This window comes from Pinus tabuliformis, chromosome 4_1 (genome assembly GCF_031772625.1).
Source record: "Pinus tabuliformis cultivar Carrire ecotype Pingquan chromosome 4_1, CPIR1, whole genome shotgun sequence".
In the NCBI taxonomy this organism is placed as follows: Eukaryota; Viridiplantae; Streptophyta; class Pinopsida; order Pinales; family Pinaceae; genus Pinus; species Pinus tabuliformis.
In genome coordinates this window covers 878,993,716-879,013,516 of record NC_142303.1, presented here as the reverse complement: position 1 = coordinate 879,013,516, position 19,801 = coordinate 878,993,716, and the positions used below count along the sequence as shown (strand labels likewise).

The window sequence follows — 19,801 nt, the reverse complement described above, 5'->3', positions numbered from 1 at the left end:
CTCGATTACTCAATTCCATAACATGATCTACCTCCTATCCAGAATTCACAGTGGCTCTGGCTAGAATTCTCCCCCAAATTCCACTTATATCACATACCAATCAACATCATGATTAGCAACATGCACACAACTTTTAAGGAAAGAAACATGGAAAACATCATGTGCTTTCACTATGGGCAGCAAGGCCAGTTTGTAAGCCATTGCCCCACTTTTTCTAAGATTTGAAATGGTCCACAAAACCTTGGTACTAGCTTAACAAAATACCCAATTATAAGAGAACTCTTCCTTAGTCTGATGCAAATGTAAACATGTTCCCCCACTGCAAATTATTTATGCATTCTTTATTGATCTACATAGCTCTTTTGCATGTCCTAAGCTATTTCAAATATCTAACCAATCGCAATTACTTCATATTCCATTTCCTTTAGCATATTAAGTCCAAGAAGTACCTTCTTCACTGGATCTTCCTAGCTAATAGGTATAATATACTTTCTACCATATAGAGCCTAAAATGGACTCATCTTAATGATTCCTAGTACCCATTGTTGTAAGAAAATTCTACCAAAGGTATAAACTTTTCCCACATCTTAGGTTGATGCATGACATACATTCTTAACATGTCTTCCAACACCCTGTTTACTCTTCTAGTATGTCCATCCATTTGAGGATGATATGATATACAAACAAACATTTCTTTCCATAACTTTGAGGTGAACTTGGCATCCCTATCCAAGATAATATTCTTAGGTACGCCATGCAGTATAATTATTTCTTTCATGAAAATGTGAGAAATATCAATTATATTATATGTAGACTTGACAGTAACTATAAATGAGCTAACTTATTCATATTATCCACCACTACCATTACGGAATCATGTTTTCTAAATGTCCTTGGTAATCATGTGATGAAGTCCATAGGGATGACTGTTGAGAAATGGAAATAAGAAATTCCAGTTTAATTTGTCCTTGAATTAAACTATGAATTAAAATCGAATTCTATTCTCATAGAAAATTGTAAATAGTTAATTCAGTTTAATTGACTTAATTAGCTTAGGAATTTCGAGTTGGAAGTATTTATGTAGACATGTATATGTTTTCCCTAAATTTTAGGGTTCCATGATGAGTTTATTTGAGTTGTAATTAGATAACTCAGTTTGATTGAGTTATAGACAGATAAACTAGTTCTAACTATTTATGGAACTAGTAGAGGCCTAGTAGTGAGTTGGTGCACTAGTGCATCCTCGGTGCTACTCTAGCTAACTGAAGATTCACTCAAGAGAAACTCATGCATGTCAGTTCATAGAAAGGCCCATTTGAGACTAGAGTGTAGGGACAGTGTACTATCAATTGTAGAATGATCCAAGTTGTGTAGGTCATGCATGCAATCAGAGAAGGACCTAAGTTTGGATTGCATAGTTATTGAGGAAGGATTTCCAAATTAAATATGGGTTGATCCTCACATGAATTTTGCAAGGAAATAGGGGCTTGGCAGGCAGCATAAATTGGCTAAGTGTTGGTCAGTGCGGGCTTGTGAGGCAGAGAGTTGATCATATTTGTGCAGGAATTATTCTTGTGAGAATAAGCTTTGTATAATCACTCAGATTTTTTATTAATTCAATATATAGTTGGGGATTTTAGCAGTGGCTTTCCCCAGAGAAACAATTATGTTATGTGTCTTTGAATATCTTCCTCTTATCGATTATTGTTTTCATCAATCTATTGGTTTTCATTGTTTAAAGAGTAGAGTAGATTCTTGTCTTATGTTTTAGTACATTACATGAGTTGTGAAGCTACAGGAAAATCTACATGGTATCAGAGCTGAAGACAATATAATAGAGGAGATTTCAAGATTGGGGTTACAGGTGAAATTCGAATTTGCAGTTCACACTTCAAGGTTGGAAAATGGATTTCTATGGTTTGAGACTTGAGTATGCCTTCGATGGCAGCTTGAATTACATAGCCTGGAAGGACAGGATAGAGGCAATGTTGGAGGATAATGGCCTTAAGGAATTCATTGATCAAGAGATTCCAAAACCAGCAGCATCAGATGCACAGAATCTGGTTGAATTGAAGAAGTGTGTGGCGAAGGCGAGGCAATAATCCTTGAGGGAGTTTGAGACCACATTGTCTCGAGTCTCCATGGGAAGTAAACTCTGTATGTTATATGGAAAGAATTGATGTACCTATTTTAGAATAGAATTAACCATAGGAAGTTGTCACTAAAGGAAAAAATTCAAAAAATAAAAATGGACGCAGGCAACTCAATTCCAAATTACTTGACCAAGTTCACCCATTGTTGAGATGAGCTTGGAAGTGTTGGAATCATTGTTTCTGAGGATGATATGGTGAGCCTAGCTCTCCTATGCCTTCCCAAGAGTTGGAATAGATATCAAGACTATGTCAGTGGGAGGGAGAAGCTGCCAGATTGGGAACAACTATGGTCATATTTGATGCATGAGGAGATCAAAAGGAACACCAGAGATGGTTCCTCATCAAAGACTGATGATGAGGAATATTGTGCCTTAACAAGTAAGACAAGGAAGGGTAGAGGGAAGGCATCCAATTACAAATCAGATTCTTATCATGGAGGTAAGAATAAATACATTTCAAAAGTCAAGTGATTTCATTGTCATGAGATGGGAAATTTTTCTACAAATTGTCCGCTTAAGAAGTCCAAGAAGAAGTCCTCAAGAGGAGTGGCAGGTGAGCCTTTTGCCTCTCAATTCAAATTGGACTTTACTCTCATTGCATGCATGGTGTCATCAATGATGGGTAGTGTATGGTACCTTGACAATGCAGCTTCATTCGACATGACTAGTGACATGGAGTTATTCACTGGCCTAGAGGAGAAGGGTCTCTAGATGCATATCGAGATGGGTGATGACGGGTGGTATAGTGCTACTGGATTGGGAATGGTTACTTTTCAGAGGGAGCATGGTGATCCTCTCACCTTGAGAGATGTTATGTATGTGCCCGGGTTGAAGAAGAAATTAGTATCGATCGCCATGTTGGAGGATAAAGGCTATCATGTGGTCTTTAGCAAAGGAAATACATTCCTTCGACACATAGACATGGGTTAGGTGAAGAAGATAGGGATTCGAGTTAAGAATCTCTATAAGTTGGAGGTATAGGATTGTGCTTATTTGAGAATAAAAGCAGAGAAGGTGTAGAGTTGAGGCATTTGTGAGTTGTGGCACAGGCGATTAGGTCACTTGCATCATGGGTCTTTAAAAATGAAGCAACAGATCTCTATTGGTCTTCCCAAAGGTACGCTAGAGAAATTTGATACATGCAAGGGGTGTACTTTGGGAAAATACACCAAGGCTTCCTTTCACAATAGAGATAGTCAAGCAGAGGTGATTCTAGAGCAAGTCAATTTAGATGTTTATGGACCATTCTCAACAGCATCCATGGCCAAACACAAGTATTATGATATATTTTTTGAAAACTTTTCTCGTAAATGTTAGATATTTTTCATGTAGAAGAAGGATCAAACTTTCACAAAGTTTTTTGAATTTAAAGAATTGGTTGAGAAAGAGTCTGGAAAGAATTTTAAATCTCTGAGGATTGATAATGGTGGTGAGTATGTCTCAAATGAGTTTAAGAACTTCTGTGCAACATAAGGGATTAAATGGGAGTTGACGACACCCCATAACCCACATTAGAATGGGGTGGCCGAGAGGAAGAATAGAAGCATTATAGGGGCATCACAGGTGATGTTATATGATCAGGGCCTACCACTACACTTGTGGGATGAGGCATGAAACACAATTGTTTATTTGTAGAACAGAAGCCCGCATGGATACTTGGGATGAAAACACCATAGGAGGCTTTCTCCGGTAAGAGGCCAGATGTTGGTCACTTCAAGATTTATGGGTCACTGGTATATTTCCATGTGACCAAAGATGCACAAAAGAAGCTTGAGCTGACAGCAGAGTTGGGGATATTTGTGGGGTACACTAATACACCTCACAACTATCGAGTGTACTTGTTGACCAATAGGATGACAATGGTTCACATGGATGTCAAATTCGAGGAGGAGAAGGCCATGCGAGTTTCCCTTGAGGGGGAGATTCAGCTACATGTAGTTGAGGAGACTTTAGCTCCGCAAGTTGAGGAGCTTCAGATTGATGTGGAGCATCCACATGCAAAGGATACAGGAGCGGAGAGTCTTCTAGAGATGGGAGAAAGCACACAAGAGTGCTAACAGGTTATTGCATGATACATGGGAGAATGTGGGAACACTCACATCTTAGCACAGGAAGAGGAGGTCACCTAAGAGGTACACTAGATACATGGCTCTTATGAGCAAATCTGTTGAGATAGAGTCATCTTCCTTTGAGGAGGCAGTGAAGCAAACGGTTTGAGTTGATTCCATGGTAGAGGAGTATGACTCCATAGTTCGTAACATTGCTTGGGATGTGGTCTTGAGACTAGAGAAAAAGTAAGTGGTAGCTCCTGATGGCTTTACAAGGTAAATTAAGTTGCAGATGGTAGTGTGGAGAAGCATAAGACCGAGGTTTGTGGCCCATGGCTTTTCACAGGTAGAGGGGATTAACTATGATGAGACCTTTTCTCCTGTTGCAAGGTACTCATCGATCAAATCTATATTGGCACTATCACTGCTAATGGGTTGGAAGATAGATCGTATGGATGTAAATACAACCTTTCTTAATGGAATAGTTGAGGAAGAGGTGTACATAGAGCATCTTGAAGGTTTTGAGTCCTTCGACCGTGAGTCGCATGTCTGTCGGCTCAAGAGAGCATCGTATGTGCTGAAGCAAGCACCCTGTGCTTGGTACACCAAGATCGATAGCTACTTCACTGGGTTGGGCTTCACCAAGAGTGAAGCGGATGCGAACCTGTACCACATAGTGGTGGAAGGTAAGTTTTTTATCATTTTTTTATATGTCGACGATTTGATAGTAACAGGTGGTGATCAGTTGATCAAGTCTTGCAAGGAGGATCTTGTAAGAGAGTTTGAGATGAAGGAAATGGGGTTCATGCATTACTTTATAGGCATGGAAGTATGGCAGGGTGATGGGAAATTGTTTGTGTCTCAAGGCATGTATGCCAACGAGACACTCAGGAGGTTCCACATGGAGAGAAGCAAACCCATGGAGACTCCTCTAGCAGGTAACTAGAGGAAGGGGGATGCTACTTCAAGGGAAGTAGTGGAAGCTATTGTTTGCAAGCATCTTGTGGGTTCACTCATGTATTTGTTGAACGCACGACCAGATATGTGATATGTAGTTAACCAACTTAGTCAAGCGATGGTTAGGCCTACCAAGTTGTATTGGAAAGCGACAAAGCATGTGTTGAGATACCTCAAGGGAACTACTCAGTATGGATTGTGGTACAGACGGACAGAGGGAGTGAAGCTTCAAGGCTTCATCGATGCAGATTGGGTAGGGCATCCATCCAACAAGAAGAGCACATCAGGAGAGATCTTCAGTATTGGGTTAATAGCAGTTTCTTGGTACAGCAGGAAACAAATATCGGTTGCACTTAGTTCAGTAGAGGAAGAGTACATGGATGCAAGTCAAGCAGCATGTGAGGCCATCTGGACGAGGAAGATTTTGGTTGGTTTGTTTGGTCAACAGATGGATCTAATTGTGATTTGTTGTGATAATCAGAGTTGTATCAAACTCTCTGAAAATTCAGTTTTCATGATCAGTCCAAGCATATAGATATCCAATATCATCATCTTCAATATTGTGTATTGAGGTAGATTATGTCGTTGGAGTACATTCCCACTGAGGAGAAATATGTTGACATTTTGACAAATCCATTGTCAATATGTAAATTCATGTTTCACAGAGACAGGATCAGGGTAGTTGATAATCCCTTTCATGTTGAGTGGGAGTGTTGAGAAATGGAAACAATAAATTCCAGTTTAATTTGTCCTTGAATTAAACTGTGAATTAAAATCAAATTCTATTCTCATAGCAACTTGTAAATAGTTAATTAAGTTTAATTGACTTAATTAGCTTACGAATTTTGAGTTGGAAGTATTTATGTAGACATGTATATGTTCTCCCTAAATTTTAGGGGTCTGGGATGAGTTTATTTGAGGTGTAATTAAATAACTAAATTTGACTAAGTTATAGACAATTAAACTAGTTCTATTTGTTTATGGAACTAGTAGAGGCCTAGTAATGAGTTGGTGCACTGGTGCATCCTCAGTGCTACTCCAGCGAACTGGATATTCACTCAAGAGAAACTCATGCATGTCACTTTAGAGAAAGACCCAGTTGAGACTAGAGTGCAGGGACAATGTACTATTAGTTCTAGAATGATGCGAGTTGTACAGGTCATGCATGCAATCAAAAAAGGACCCAAGTTTGGATTACATGGTTATGGAGGAATGATTTCTAAATTAAATATGGGTTGATCCTCACAAGAATTATGCAAGGAAATAGGGGCTTGGCGGGCAGCATAAATTGGCTAAGTGTTGGTCAATGCAGGCTTATGAGGCAGAGAGTTGATCATACTTGTGTAGGAATTGTTCTTGTGAGAACAAGCTTTATATAATCACTTAGATTTCTTATTAATGTAATAGATAGTTGGGGTTTTGAGTAATGGATTTCCCTATAGGAACAATTGTGTTATGTGTCTTTGATTATCTTCCTCTTTTCAATTATTGTTTTCATCTATTTATTGGTTTCCGTTGTTTAAATAGTAGAGTAGATTCTTGTCTTTTGTTTTAGTACATTACATGAGCTGTGCATCTACAGTAAAATCTACAATGACTTCCCACTTCCACTCTGGAATTGGGATTGGATGTAACAATCTTGTTGGATGTGTACACTCCATTTTCACTTTTGGAAGACCAACCACCTGGAAATATACTTAGTAACATCATTTTTCATCCTTGGCCAATAGTACATATTTTTCATAGATTTTATCATTTTTTGATAACCAAGATGACCTGAATAAGGTCTTTTGTTAAACTCATTAGAGATGAGATTCTTCAAGTCACCCATACAAGGTATGTACCACTTGCCTTTGAATTTCAATAGCCCATCCTCTACGAGTGAGAAATTCTTACTCAAAGCTCCTTCTAGCTCCTATGCAGGCACCCTTTTACTTACTAGTAACGTTTATTTTGATGCTTTGCCTCTTTAATATTTTCTTTACTGTCAACTTCATGAGTATTTATGGTTGCTAGCTAAGCTACTTGCAACCTTCTTCTAAGTGCATCCACCATTTAAGTTTCTTTTCCCTTGATACATTTGATTTAGAAATCAAATTCATGGATCAAGGCTAGCCACCTTACATGGATTACATTCAACTTGGGTTGGTCAAATAAGTGCCTCAACCCTCCATGATCTAACATCAAAACAAATTTCATTCCAAGAAGGAAATGCCTCCACATTTTCAATGCATGCACTATTGTTGCTAACTCCAAGTCATGAGTGACATAATTTCACTGATGTTCATTCAAATTTCTCGATCCATATTATACCACCTATGCTTCTTGTATTAGGACTCCACCGAGTCTTTCCTTGCTAGCATCTATGCACACTAAAAAATATTTTTTTAGGTATGTTATTCTCGATATTGGTGAATGTGTGAGCATATATTTTCACTGCTCAAAGTTGGCTGCACATTATCATTGTTGTCCATTGGAATTTAGTTCCTTTTCTCTGTAATGTTGTGATTGGATTTCCAATCCTAGGGAAATTCTAAATGAACCTTATAATAACCATCTAATCCCATGAAGGATCTAACTTCTACCACATTATGAGGACTATGCCACTCCATGTTGGATTTAATGTTACTAGATCCACCACTACTTCTTTGGAGATAATGTGTCTCAAATATTGAACTTGTGACTAGAAGAAGTCACACTTGATAAGCTTTGCATAAAGCTTGTGCTCTCTCAGCAACTCCAAAATTGTTATCAAATGATCTTTATGCTTCTACTTGGTTTTAGAGTAAACCAAAATGTCATCTACAAAGACTAATACATACTTGTCCAAATATGGATTGAGAATGTTATTCATTAAACACATAAATGTTGGTGGAGAATTGATGAGTCCAAACGGTACCACCACAAACTCATAATGTCCATACCTCATTCTAAAGGTTTTTTTGTCAATGTATTCATTCTTAATTCACACTTGATGGTACCCATAACTTAAGTCTATCTTTGAGAATATCGTGGCTCCTCTCAGTTTCTCAAACAAATTGTCAATTATAGGCAACACGTACATGTTATTGATTGTTTCTTTATTCTATTTCCTATAGTCAATGCATAGTCTTAGTGTGGCATCCTTTTTCTTTACAAATAACATTGGAGCTCCTGAGGGTGATACACTATGCCTGATGTATCATATGTATAACATATCTTTTAGCTGCAATTTTAATTCCACCAACTAAAGTGTGATCATGTGATACAAATCTCTTGACACCAGTGTTGAGCCTAACAATAATTCAGTTGAGAAATCAATTTCTCTTCTTGGTGGAATTCCTAGAATTTCCTGATGAAACATATCACTGAATTGTTTTAATATGGGATGTTGTTCCATTCTATCTTGATTAGCTTTTGATTCATTGGTTACTTGAATAGCGTACAACTCACACCCCTTCCAGCTACACCACTTCATTTGTAGCGTTGATTTTTGTCAAACATTTATGTGTTTCCTTATTCCTTGCAACATCATTCTTTCCCCTCATTCATTGAGAATTTTTATTGATTTGTTATAGCAATCAATTTTGGTTTTGTGACTTGATGGTCAATCCATGCCAACTAACACGTCAAATGAACCCAATGGAAATAGTTTCAAGTTTGCACATGTGGACATGTCGTTTATCACCACTACGTATGACCTCACCATGTCTTCGACTCACATCTTAGTCCTCGTCGCTAGTAGTACTCTATGTCACAAGGTTCATCGAACATCAACCTTGAGGTTCAAATTTTGGCAAACCTTAAAAATATTTTGAGGTTCGGCAAACCTCATTGAATCTCGTGGCCATTAACCAAGTCTGTGGATTAATACTCATAACCTTATGTCACAAATCAAGCTTGTAATCTGTCCTTGTAGTTTCCATGTTCATGACATCATTTTTTTAATTGATGTTGATTTATTACAATTTTATCCTATATTTCATTTTCAAGTTAATATATCTATAAATATAGAAAATCTATATAGATGAACCTAATGGCGAAACTTATCTAAACCACATCAAAAAAATTGAACTCAACTGGAACTAATCATTGTCGAACCCAAACCATGTGACATTGGTTGTACTAACCATGACTATTCACACGTTATCTTCTACAAGGCACACTTATCTGCAACCCTTGGACTAACATAACTAAAATTAGAAACTAGGTCTATCAAAATTAAAACAACTTGATTATTGACCATACCTTCCAATGCTTCATAGTTGACCTACTTACTTTCCAATGAAACATAGATTTGTGGCACGCTTTGAACCACATATTTCACTGTCTCCGCTCCTTACACATTATACAGCCTTGGGTCGTTCCTCTATCGTTCAGGAAATCCTTCCATCAGTGGTCTTCCCCACATTTCCCACACTGCATAGGTCTTCTCTTGGACCCTTTTGTTTCCTCTCTTGTAGGTCTAGAGAGATTTTGTTAAAGCTCACCCCTTGTAGAAGTGGTGAACCTCACATTCCTACCTGGTTGATGTCTTGTAGTTTTCTTCCCTTTCCCTCTAAACCTAGGCTTTCCTTTTTCATTATAATCATTTCAGGGTTCAGTCCTATGCTTGGATTGTTCATAGCAATACTTCATCTCTCAAATGGTATCTTCCATAGTTTGTGGCTCATAAAATTATATTTTGTCCTTGAATTCCTATGGAAACCCACCAAGATATATATGGATCTTTACATTCTCATCCTTGAGGTAAGGTACATACCTCAACAACTCAAAGAATCTAGTTGTATATTCATTAGTTGTCAGTTTCCCTAGTTTGTAATCATAAAATGCCTTGGCCTTATTGTCATAGTACCTTTCATATATGTACTTTTCCCAAAAATATCTCTCAAGTATCCTCTAGGAAAACTCCTTCCCTCTAATTTCCTTGATATTCTTCAGGTCTTCCCACTACATATTTGCTTTTCCTTTTAAGCTAAAAATGGCTACTCTTGAATTCATATTCTTGTATTAGTCATGTACCTTGAAATACTTCTTCATTCATAGTAGCCAAGCTTCTACTTCATCAACCTTCTTCACCTCTCCATCGAATGTAGGAGGTTTTTCCTTCTTAAACTCCTATGGTGTCAAATTTTTTCCTTTCCATTTTTGTTGATAGTGTCTCTTAGTGGTAACACTAGATAATTGCTTGTGATTGTTTGCTCTCCTCTTTGGAGTACTAAGTGGAGTTTATTCTCTCACCATGTATTCACATATATTTCTATGTCTTTTCTTAGAGCTATTTCCCTCTACACCATCAATCCTTAATTCATGTCTTACAAGTCCTGATGGAATTTTCCTACCTTTATCTTTTCCTATGTAGTTGGCACCTATATCATGTTGCCTCTGCCTTTGAAAATCTAGCAAAAATTGTAGTATAATTGTGTTTACTTGTACCTTTTGTTCCTAAGCCATCAAAATCCTTTCATTTTCATACTTATAATTTATCATCTCAGCTCTTATAATTACAAGGGCGCTCATCCAGTCAAGGGAGTCTTCCTCTTTCCTCTTTCCAACTAACTCTTCTTCCTAACAATGTTTGAATTTATCAATGTTGTGCTGCACCATTATGTTGTCATCCCTTCATTCTCTTGTTGTGCATTGGTGTCTGCATATGTTTTGTTACACACACACAACTGTTAGCCAATAAAAAATATAATTAAACACATTTACCCATCACCTTGGCTTATTTTCAATAAGCATGTTGATGTAATGCTATCTAAAACACCAAATTTCAAGTTAGCATGCCTATTAGAAAAGAAATAGCATAACATAATATAGTATCTCTATCATTCCACAATCTTGATATTAGCGCTAATATGAATACAACACACAATATGCAATCAACACACAACCATTTGTCAAAGTGCTACAACCTGCACCCATTTGCACACAACAATAATCACTAGAAAACGCCACACTTTGTAACATAGTTCTATATTTTATCCTTTTATGTCCATTCAGTCCAAGTGTTGAACCTGGGAGCTCTAGCACCACTCTGTAATGCTCCCTCGCACGCCCTTGGAATTCATAAGCTGATGGGAGATGTTACTTTTAATTAACCCAGCTTCTGCGGTCTCATTATTGAAATGGGGTTACAAAATTCCTTCTCATCCAAAGTGTGTAGAACTCACTTTAGATAAAATCATCACATCTATCTCATCAATAGTTTTTCGATGATATAAATTTTACAACGATCCAACTCTCTAATTAAAATTTATCCCCCTTTAAAGATTCTCCAATTAATCCTCGCAACATCAATAAGTCACTGCCAGGTGGAGACCATGTGTAGCCCATGTGCCCCCCTGCCACATCACTCATGGTCAAACATGGCACCCATGAATATATCATGTCATAGCACCACCATGCCATCGTGACACACCCTTAAGGATGTCTTGCTCCAAATGTCTGCAATGTGACATGAACACTCATGTCAATTTACTGGGGAAATTCCCCATCTATCACCCTTTGTTAGCCTACACTTTCTTTCAATTTCATGGCCATATGAAAAGAAAAATCTTAAGGATCCTCCAATGAGCTTGGTCCCAAGATGAGATGGCATGAATCGTGGTGCCACCTGGCATCCACATTATCCAACTCTACATCACCCGTCTCTTCACTAACATGCTGAAATCATCTTCTTATGTGGCATCCTCCTGCAATGCCACACGTCACTCAAAATCTTACCCTTTGGCAATACAAAGGGGCCATTCTTCCTACCATGTGTCACAATATTATCATGTTACATCAACAACCTTTCCACATCACTTATCCATTAGGCCTTACCTGGCTTACGTGGCTTCTACCACCTCAACTCAAGTTGGGGTCCCATAGGGCTAAACCCTTTGTCTTAATTCACATTTCTAAATTATAATAAGTTTGGTACCAAGGAAAAATTTCCATTACATTCCAAATCATTCTTCGCTCCCCAGGATAGATATTTTCTCATCCCGCCACTGTGCCATAGAGCCTTATTACATCAAGGCATGTACTCATAAGGGGTGTGATGTGACATGAACGTGTACATTAAGTAACGAGAATGTTCCATTTCCATGCTGTGTTAATAGCACCCATTCCCATCAAGGGCACATATAATGCTTGGCGCGACCCACACAACACAAATTAGTGTTGAGTAAAGTCATTAAGGTGTAAGTTTAACTAAGAGATTGGTCGAAAATTTCAAAGTTGAGTAAATTCCTACGACTTATGCAATTCCTTAAGGTCTCATTACAAAATTAATGAGGCTTACACGACCCCAAATACAGGTTTGGCCTTGCAACACAAAATTATTCCAAAATGAAGTCTTCCTTCAAACCAAAACACTCTAAACACCATTCATAATTGTGATATATGTAGTAGGGCTATCAACTTTATATTAACAAACTGAGCCATAACTAATGTGATTCAATGATTATAAGTTCAACAACAACATATCATGCCATAGAGTAGAATACAGACAATTCTACTACATCCACTAATAAGCATACATTGTAGCATAAAGATAAATATCAATCTTGACTAGTAAAAAATCCATGAATATGTAAGTAATGGATACCACACTATAATAATTATCCGAGTATGTCAAGCAACTACACATGCTCATGAAATTAAGGTAAAGGTATCAATCACCACAAGGATATGCAATCCCTCACAACCATGAGAACATTAACATAAAAATCTCATTGTAGATAGAGAAGAATATCACATTCCTTCATAATAGTGCTAATATACATGCAACGTTAAAACACATAACAACATCATCCATTGTTCACAATGCAACATAAGTATAACTAAACTCACTTATCTATATAGCTTTGAATGGCTGAAAACTAAGGGAGGGACTTCAACTCTACATCCAACCATAGGCCAATTGCACTACAATCATTCTTGTAGTTGACCACCCCCAAGTCAGATTTAAAGTCTGAGGAGTTAAATGGTCAAGGGTATTTACACTGATACCAGTCAACCAAAAAAATTAAGATGAGGAGTTCATTGTCTGGGTGGTTATGAATTTCCTCTAGCAGCAATCACCATAATGACCTCTACCTTATCAAAAATCAATCACAAGGATTCACCTAAGGCTTAGTGAAATGCAATTGAGTTCCAGGAGGATGAATACACTACATAGGTGGTTTATAAGCGACTTCTCTAAGCTAGCATTGCAAGAATCGATAGCCCATTATCTAGGTCGTTTATTGGCTTACAAAACGAGCACATAAGTGGTTTATTGGCCCTAATGTGAGAACTTAGTGGTTTATCAGTTCCTTCCAGCCAGTACCTGGGTGTCTTAGCCACTCAAGTGGTTTATCGGCTTACAGAACAAGCACATAAGTGGATTATCGGTCCTAAGGCAAGCACTTAGTGGTTTATATATTCCTTTCAACTAGCACCTAGGTGTCTCATCCTGTCAAGTGATTTATTAGCTTATGGAATGAGCACATAAGTGGTTTATCAATTCTAAGATGAGCACTAAGTGGTTTATCAGTTCCTTTCAACTAGCACCTCAATGGATTATTAACTTACTAAATGGACACATAAGTAGTTTATTGGCCCTAAGTCGAACACTTAGTGGTTTATTGGTTCCAAGGCTAGTACAAAATGATTCAACTCCATTGAACTTTCATTGGACAACCAGTTCTTAGGCACACACACCGGCCTTAGTAAAACACTGGGAATATTATCCCAAAATCATAACACAAGCTAGAAAAGTTTATCTCTCCCTCGAAAATTCATGTCCACTGCAAATTTTGTGCTCTATGTTCTCATTGCCTTTAGTGTTTGTTGGTTTTCCCTTTTGCAAGCTTCTTCACATTCTTGTTGCTCCATTAAGCATACCGGCACACTCATATAGTCTTCCATGTACTCTTGCATAATGTTTCCCTCTATCTCTCATCGGGAATTTACTTCACATCTCCTCCTTGCTTGTTGACCATAAACATGCATTCCACAAGAACCAATATTGAATGGGATTATCCTTCACTCAGGAAGCCCATTCCTAAATTCAATGCTTGCACCAGCGATGCCATAAATTCATCAGGGATATAGGTGGTGAAATAAATACAAAGGCTTGGGTTTACAAGCAACTCCTCCTCCTTATACCTTTGAATCTGTGTCCACTTCTCTCAGCCAATGAAAGTTTACATTTTCACATGATTTACATGAATTAGAATTCATAGCAATATTTACAAGAGGGATAGCAAAAAGGGTTGTGACAATTCATCTCAAAGATATGGATGAATATTAATGTATTCAATATCTAAATCCTAAAGAAAAAAGGTGTATCATGGAACATATAAATGTCACCATTTTTGCAAGAATTTGTTTAAATGGTGTATGACAAATCCTAGAGGATCCATGTAATGGAAAAAAGACATACTAGATCGAGATTCACAATCGTTGTCATTGTATCTTACTTATTTTCTACAAAAAACCAACTTAAACTTTCCATGGGGTTCATGTACTTACACTTTTGGATCTTAAATATACAATTTAGTATATTAATGGTTTAGTCTCCTTTTACAATTTACAATATATCATGTCTCCAGGGCCTTGAAAGCTAATAAGACTAGTAACAATGCCTTTTGTTAAACCCTTACATGTTCTTTGCAAATAAGAAGCATAGGGAATCTTATTTGTAATTCTATGCAATTTGCATGCAACTTTGACTAATAAAATTCTCCTTGATCCATATATTATTGGTTCATTTGGTTTCATATAACCATTTTATAAAGATTTTTTCTTGCATGATTGCCTTATTATTGTTATTAAATTGTATATTCTACCATGCTTTAGTTAGCAAAATATGTTATATTTGATTTCCTTGCTAATCGTATTAATGCATGACTGTTCATTAGAGGTAGTTTTATCTTCCCTTCGGTGATTTACAATCTTAATATTTGACTCCAATGTTCAAATAGCGCACACAAACTATTTGTGAGTAGTGATGATTTAGAACATTCATCAAAATTTATATTTTCAACATGCTCGCCAAGCTCCATTGCTAAACCTAGAGTGTGCAAGCTTCTTGCTAAATATAATTAGTTTCAAGGAACCACCTAGATGGTAAAGCAATGTTCCTTAAGTGAGAGAAACCTTGACTACGATAGAAGAATTTTTAATATTGGTTTTTGAGGACTTCTACGGTATTACCCTTTCTATGAAGGTCAATATTCCAAGGGTGGATTTGGGATTTATCATGCAAAATATTTGATAAGCTTCTCCCACACTTAATTTTGCAACACAAAGTTAATATGGCTTAAGAAGTGAGGGAGATCAAAGCTCCAATAACTATTGTTAGTCTTTAACATGTCGCGATATTATAGAGACTAGTCCTTTCAACAATTTGAGTCATGATATTGATGATGAGTGGTGTTCAAGATAAATCTGCTTTCAGTGATGAATTACACAAAAAATGGTATATTCCTTTGTTTGTAAGCTAATTATTATTAACTTATTCATTTCTAATTGGTGATACATCATATTATAATTACTTGATTATAATTTTCATGTTTAGGAATTTTGTTATATATATATATATATATATATATATATATATATATATATATATATATATGATTATTAAGTTGTGCCTATGCCAAAGACAATTCACATGTTGGATGGGAGAACAATATGCCTAACAATAAAATTATGTCACCAAGGTTATGTGAGACTCAATAGAGCTTACATACCCAATGAAACAATGTGACCCCTCACAATTGAATCTAAATCCCACCCTCAACCCCTAATTATGAGATATAAATTTAAGACTTAATAATGACTAAACCCCACACAAACCAATTCATTTACAACTCATAAATTATTAATAGCTAATTTACAACTCATAAATTATTAATAATATATTATACATCTTAAATAATTAAAAATATATTAATATTTAACATTTCTCATAAAAATTAACCCCATGAATTTAATTCATCACTTATACAGCCTTTTCATTATTCATTATGTATATTTATTATTTTACAAAATTTTAGATATTTGTCAACATCATATTTTTAACGTTTGTTCACATGCAATTTTCAGTTATCTATTATTTTTTTTTTTCCGAAGGTGGCAAAACCTATCAAACTCAGGTGTCAAACCAACAGTGAGGACAGCCATCTCTGGCTGCTATCCCCGAATGTCGGTTTGACTCATCACCGTTATCAAGGAAAACCACGCCACCTGTAATAACCCGCTGGTGGTCCGTAAGGGAGCAGGCTTTCACTCCTGCCAGATATCTATTATTGTGTGAATGAAGTGATGGGAGAAAAGTTTTATTGCAATATTTTCTTAAATATTAATGAGACAGACAAAAGAGGGCAATAAGGTATCTTTTGAGAATAGTGAGTGATTTTCATAACCACACCCTTCATGGGAGACGGGACTAGGATTATCTTCTCTCACAAACCATATAAAACAACGTCCTTGCTCGGACACGTGACCATGGGACATGCTCGAACTCCTCCAAATACGGGCGCCACGTGCCGGAAATAATCACGCGTGTAGGCGATGCATGCATTGTTGTGCAGTCATCCCATGCATACCCATGAATGATGGATGGTCATGACATATATCCGTTGGCGTCTGCGGCAAGCAAGGTAGCCCGCTACTGACCAATAGTAAAGATTCGCGCCAAAAGCAAATGATAAAAATCGTGCCATCACTTTTACCGTCTGCTTCCGGCCAACTGTCATCTCAATCGAATTGTCAATGATTAGAGCCACGTAATGTGCCCTGTGGCACTTGTAACCGTCATATTGGGACCGGGTGAGAGGAAGACGTTTGACCGTGGTAAGTACTCTCTTTTTACCTCTGCGTGTTCATAATTCACATTTATGGTGGAGGACATAATGCACTGAAAGTTATTTAATGTTATCTGAGCGGGTTGTCTCTCGTGATAACATTAAATGCCCGCCGTGCATTAATTTGATTATTGACATGTGGTCCACTCTGCTTGACCCATAATTTGCAACAAACAACCGTATTATGGCTTAATTTAAGAAAGCATTACTGCGCTACAGACCAGTGTAACATTAATGCACATTATCACGTGTAAAATTCGGAATACACTCATTAAATCAGCAGGAATGACGATTTTATTTTAGGTTTATTTTTATTTTTTATAATAACATTTTTCTGCTCCGAACCTTGGTGATAAATCAGAAAAATTAAAATTTTAAGATATTAATTTTACATGATTTAAATATAGTGTAACTAGGTTAAATCTATTTTTATATTTGAAAGATAATTAGATCAATCATATAAATTAAATAATTAGTAAATAGTCATAAGTATCTATTATTATTATTAACAAATAATAAAATAATATGTAAGTTATATATTTTAAAAAAACACATAGAATAGAATTTTTAATTATGAAGATTTATCTCATTTTATTATGGAGATTTTTACTCTCTTATCAAGTTTTGTTACAATATCATGACTTATCAATATCACATACCTAAAAAAATATAACTCTCATCATGTCACACTAGTTCATATGACATTTTTTTTATAAATTAATCAATTTAATTAAAAGGGCAAAAATGACATACCTATGTTTTTGAGATAAATCCCAACTTTTGATTTGTGTATACTAATATAAATATTCTATGGAGATTAAATCTCTACCATCAACTTAATAATTATTGAATCATTTAAATAAAATTGTGGAAGTTCTATTCCAAAATAAACATTCCTATCATTGTAATTAAAACAAAAAAAAAACTTCATCTCTCACCAAGACACATCCTTATCTCTCACCCAAAAAAGTCATCGGTGACAAAAAAAACCAAAATTTCACCTTAATAACTACACTTTAAATTCCACATTACATCTTCATAAACAAAATTGTATTTATTTTATTTTATATTCTTTATTTAATTATTTTTTTCAATTTTATCTGCTATATTTCAAAAATTTTATTCCAAAATAAACATACTTATAGCATAATAAAAAAATTGTCATCTTTAACCAAGAAACTACACTTTAAATTCCACATTACATCTTCATAAACAAAGTTATATTTATTTTATTCTATATTCTTTATTTAATTATTTTTTTCAATTTTATCTTTTATATTTCAAAAGTTTTATTTCAAAATAAACACACCTATAGCATAATAAAAAAAATTTGTCATCTTTGACTAAGAAACATAACACTATGTCACCAAAAAAAATCACCTTAGTAATTGTGCTTTAAATTCCAAATCACATCTTAATAAAAATAATTATCAAGCTTAATGTCCCTTAAGATAAGTGAAATATTCACCGGTCACTCGTACCAATAATAACACAATATTCCAGAAAATTTCATCTACATCAAATTTATGTATGTAAAAATATACCTTCTAATAAAAATAATTATATTTATTTTATTATATACTATATATTATATATTTAATTATTTTTTCACTTTTATATTTTATATTTCATAAATTATATATATATAAACCCCACTTCATTCCAATAATCTAAAAACATAAACATGATAATATACCAAAACTTATTAAGTGGCCATTATAGTGACTTATAATTAAAGGGTCAAGCCAGCCAGCTTTCTTAAAGCTTTCCTGATCATCTTTCTTATGAATTTTTTACGTTTACAATGATGTTAAGGACAAAGTTTTTGCACTAATAAGGCTTTTTTATTTATTTTATATTTAAATATAAATTTGAATATATAAATAGAAAATGACTTTAAAATATTAAATTTATATCTATTTAACAATTTAATCTATGACACCTTCAATCTAGCAAGCCCTGCCACTATTTTCTAAACATTTAAAACAATGCAGAATGTACATTTAGTGGTATCACGAGAAATAGCGGAGTGAGAATACTAAATGACACACACTAAATTCTGTCTCCCACCATAAATGATAAAAGCGTTCGTTTATTTTAATAAAACGTAGAGGTGAAGGATTAATGATCACGGCCCAATGTCTTTGTCGCGCCGAATCTGTTTGAACGGCCTCACGGTAACTACTAACCTACCCTGCATTGACAGTTAGAGTAAGGCCATATTTGGCGGGAAACAAAAGGTCAATAGTGGGCCAGATTTTAATTTTACTTCTTTTCGCGCGAATTTATATCACTGGCCAGTGGTGGGCCACCTTGCATCGCACGCAAGCTAATGGCTTCTATGCCATGTCATGCATCACTTTGCCCATCCATCATTCATGTACATGCATAGTAAAATTTCCATCCATGTCTGAATGATGTGCATGGTAAAATTTGCATCCATGGTTTGAATGATGTGAATGGTAAAATTTTGCATCTGTGTTTGAATTTATGTTTGTGAGATTGTTGTAATGTATTAATCTTTAAGTTGTTTTAAAATGGAGTGAGGCAAAAGGTAAGTAAATTCTTTTTTTTTTGGGCTTCGTCTATAACTTTTACCTCTTCGAAGTCTGGATTTAGTTATGGTGGAAATAAATTCAATATTACCTTAAAAAAAATTATGGGCACCCAAAATTTTCAAGTTTTATAGCGATAACTAATTTCTGTAGAATTTTATCAAAATCTTGACGAAATTTTCATTATTGATTTTTTTTAATGTAAAATACATTTTTATTTTGTATAATTATTTATTTAAATGAGTGAGTTTGGATAACTTTTAAATG

General features: G+C 35.6%; 1 protein-coding gene across 1 annotated transcript in view; it reads left to right on the top strand.

Annotated features, from left to right (window-relative positions):
- The first annotated feature begins 4,297 nt into the window (after positions 1-4,297).
- The window catches only part of LOC149178997 (uncharacterized), a 76,880-nt gene continuing 61,376 nt past the window's right edge, over positions 4,298-19,801 (top strand). Inside the window, exon 1 of the mRNA XM_089422318.1 lies at positions 4,298-4,363. Within this exon, the coding sequence (XP_089278444.1) occupies positions 4,298-4,363 (66 nt within the window). The remainder of the gene's footprint in view (positions 4,364-19,801) is intronic.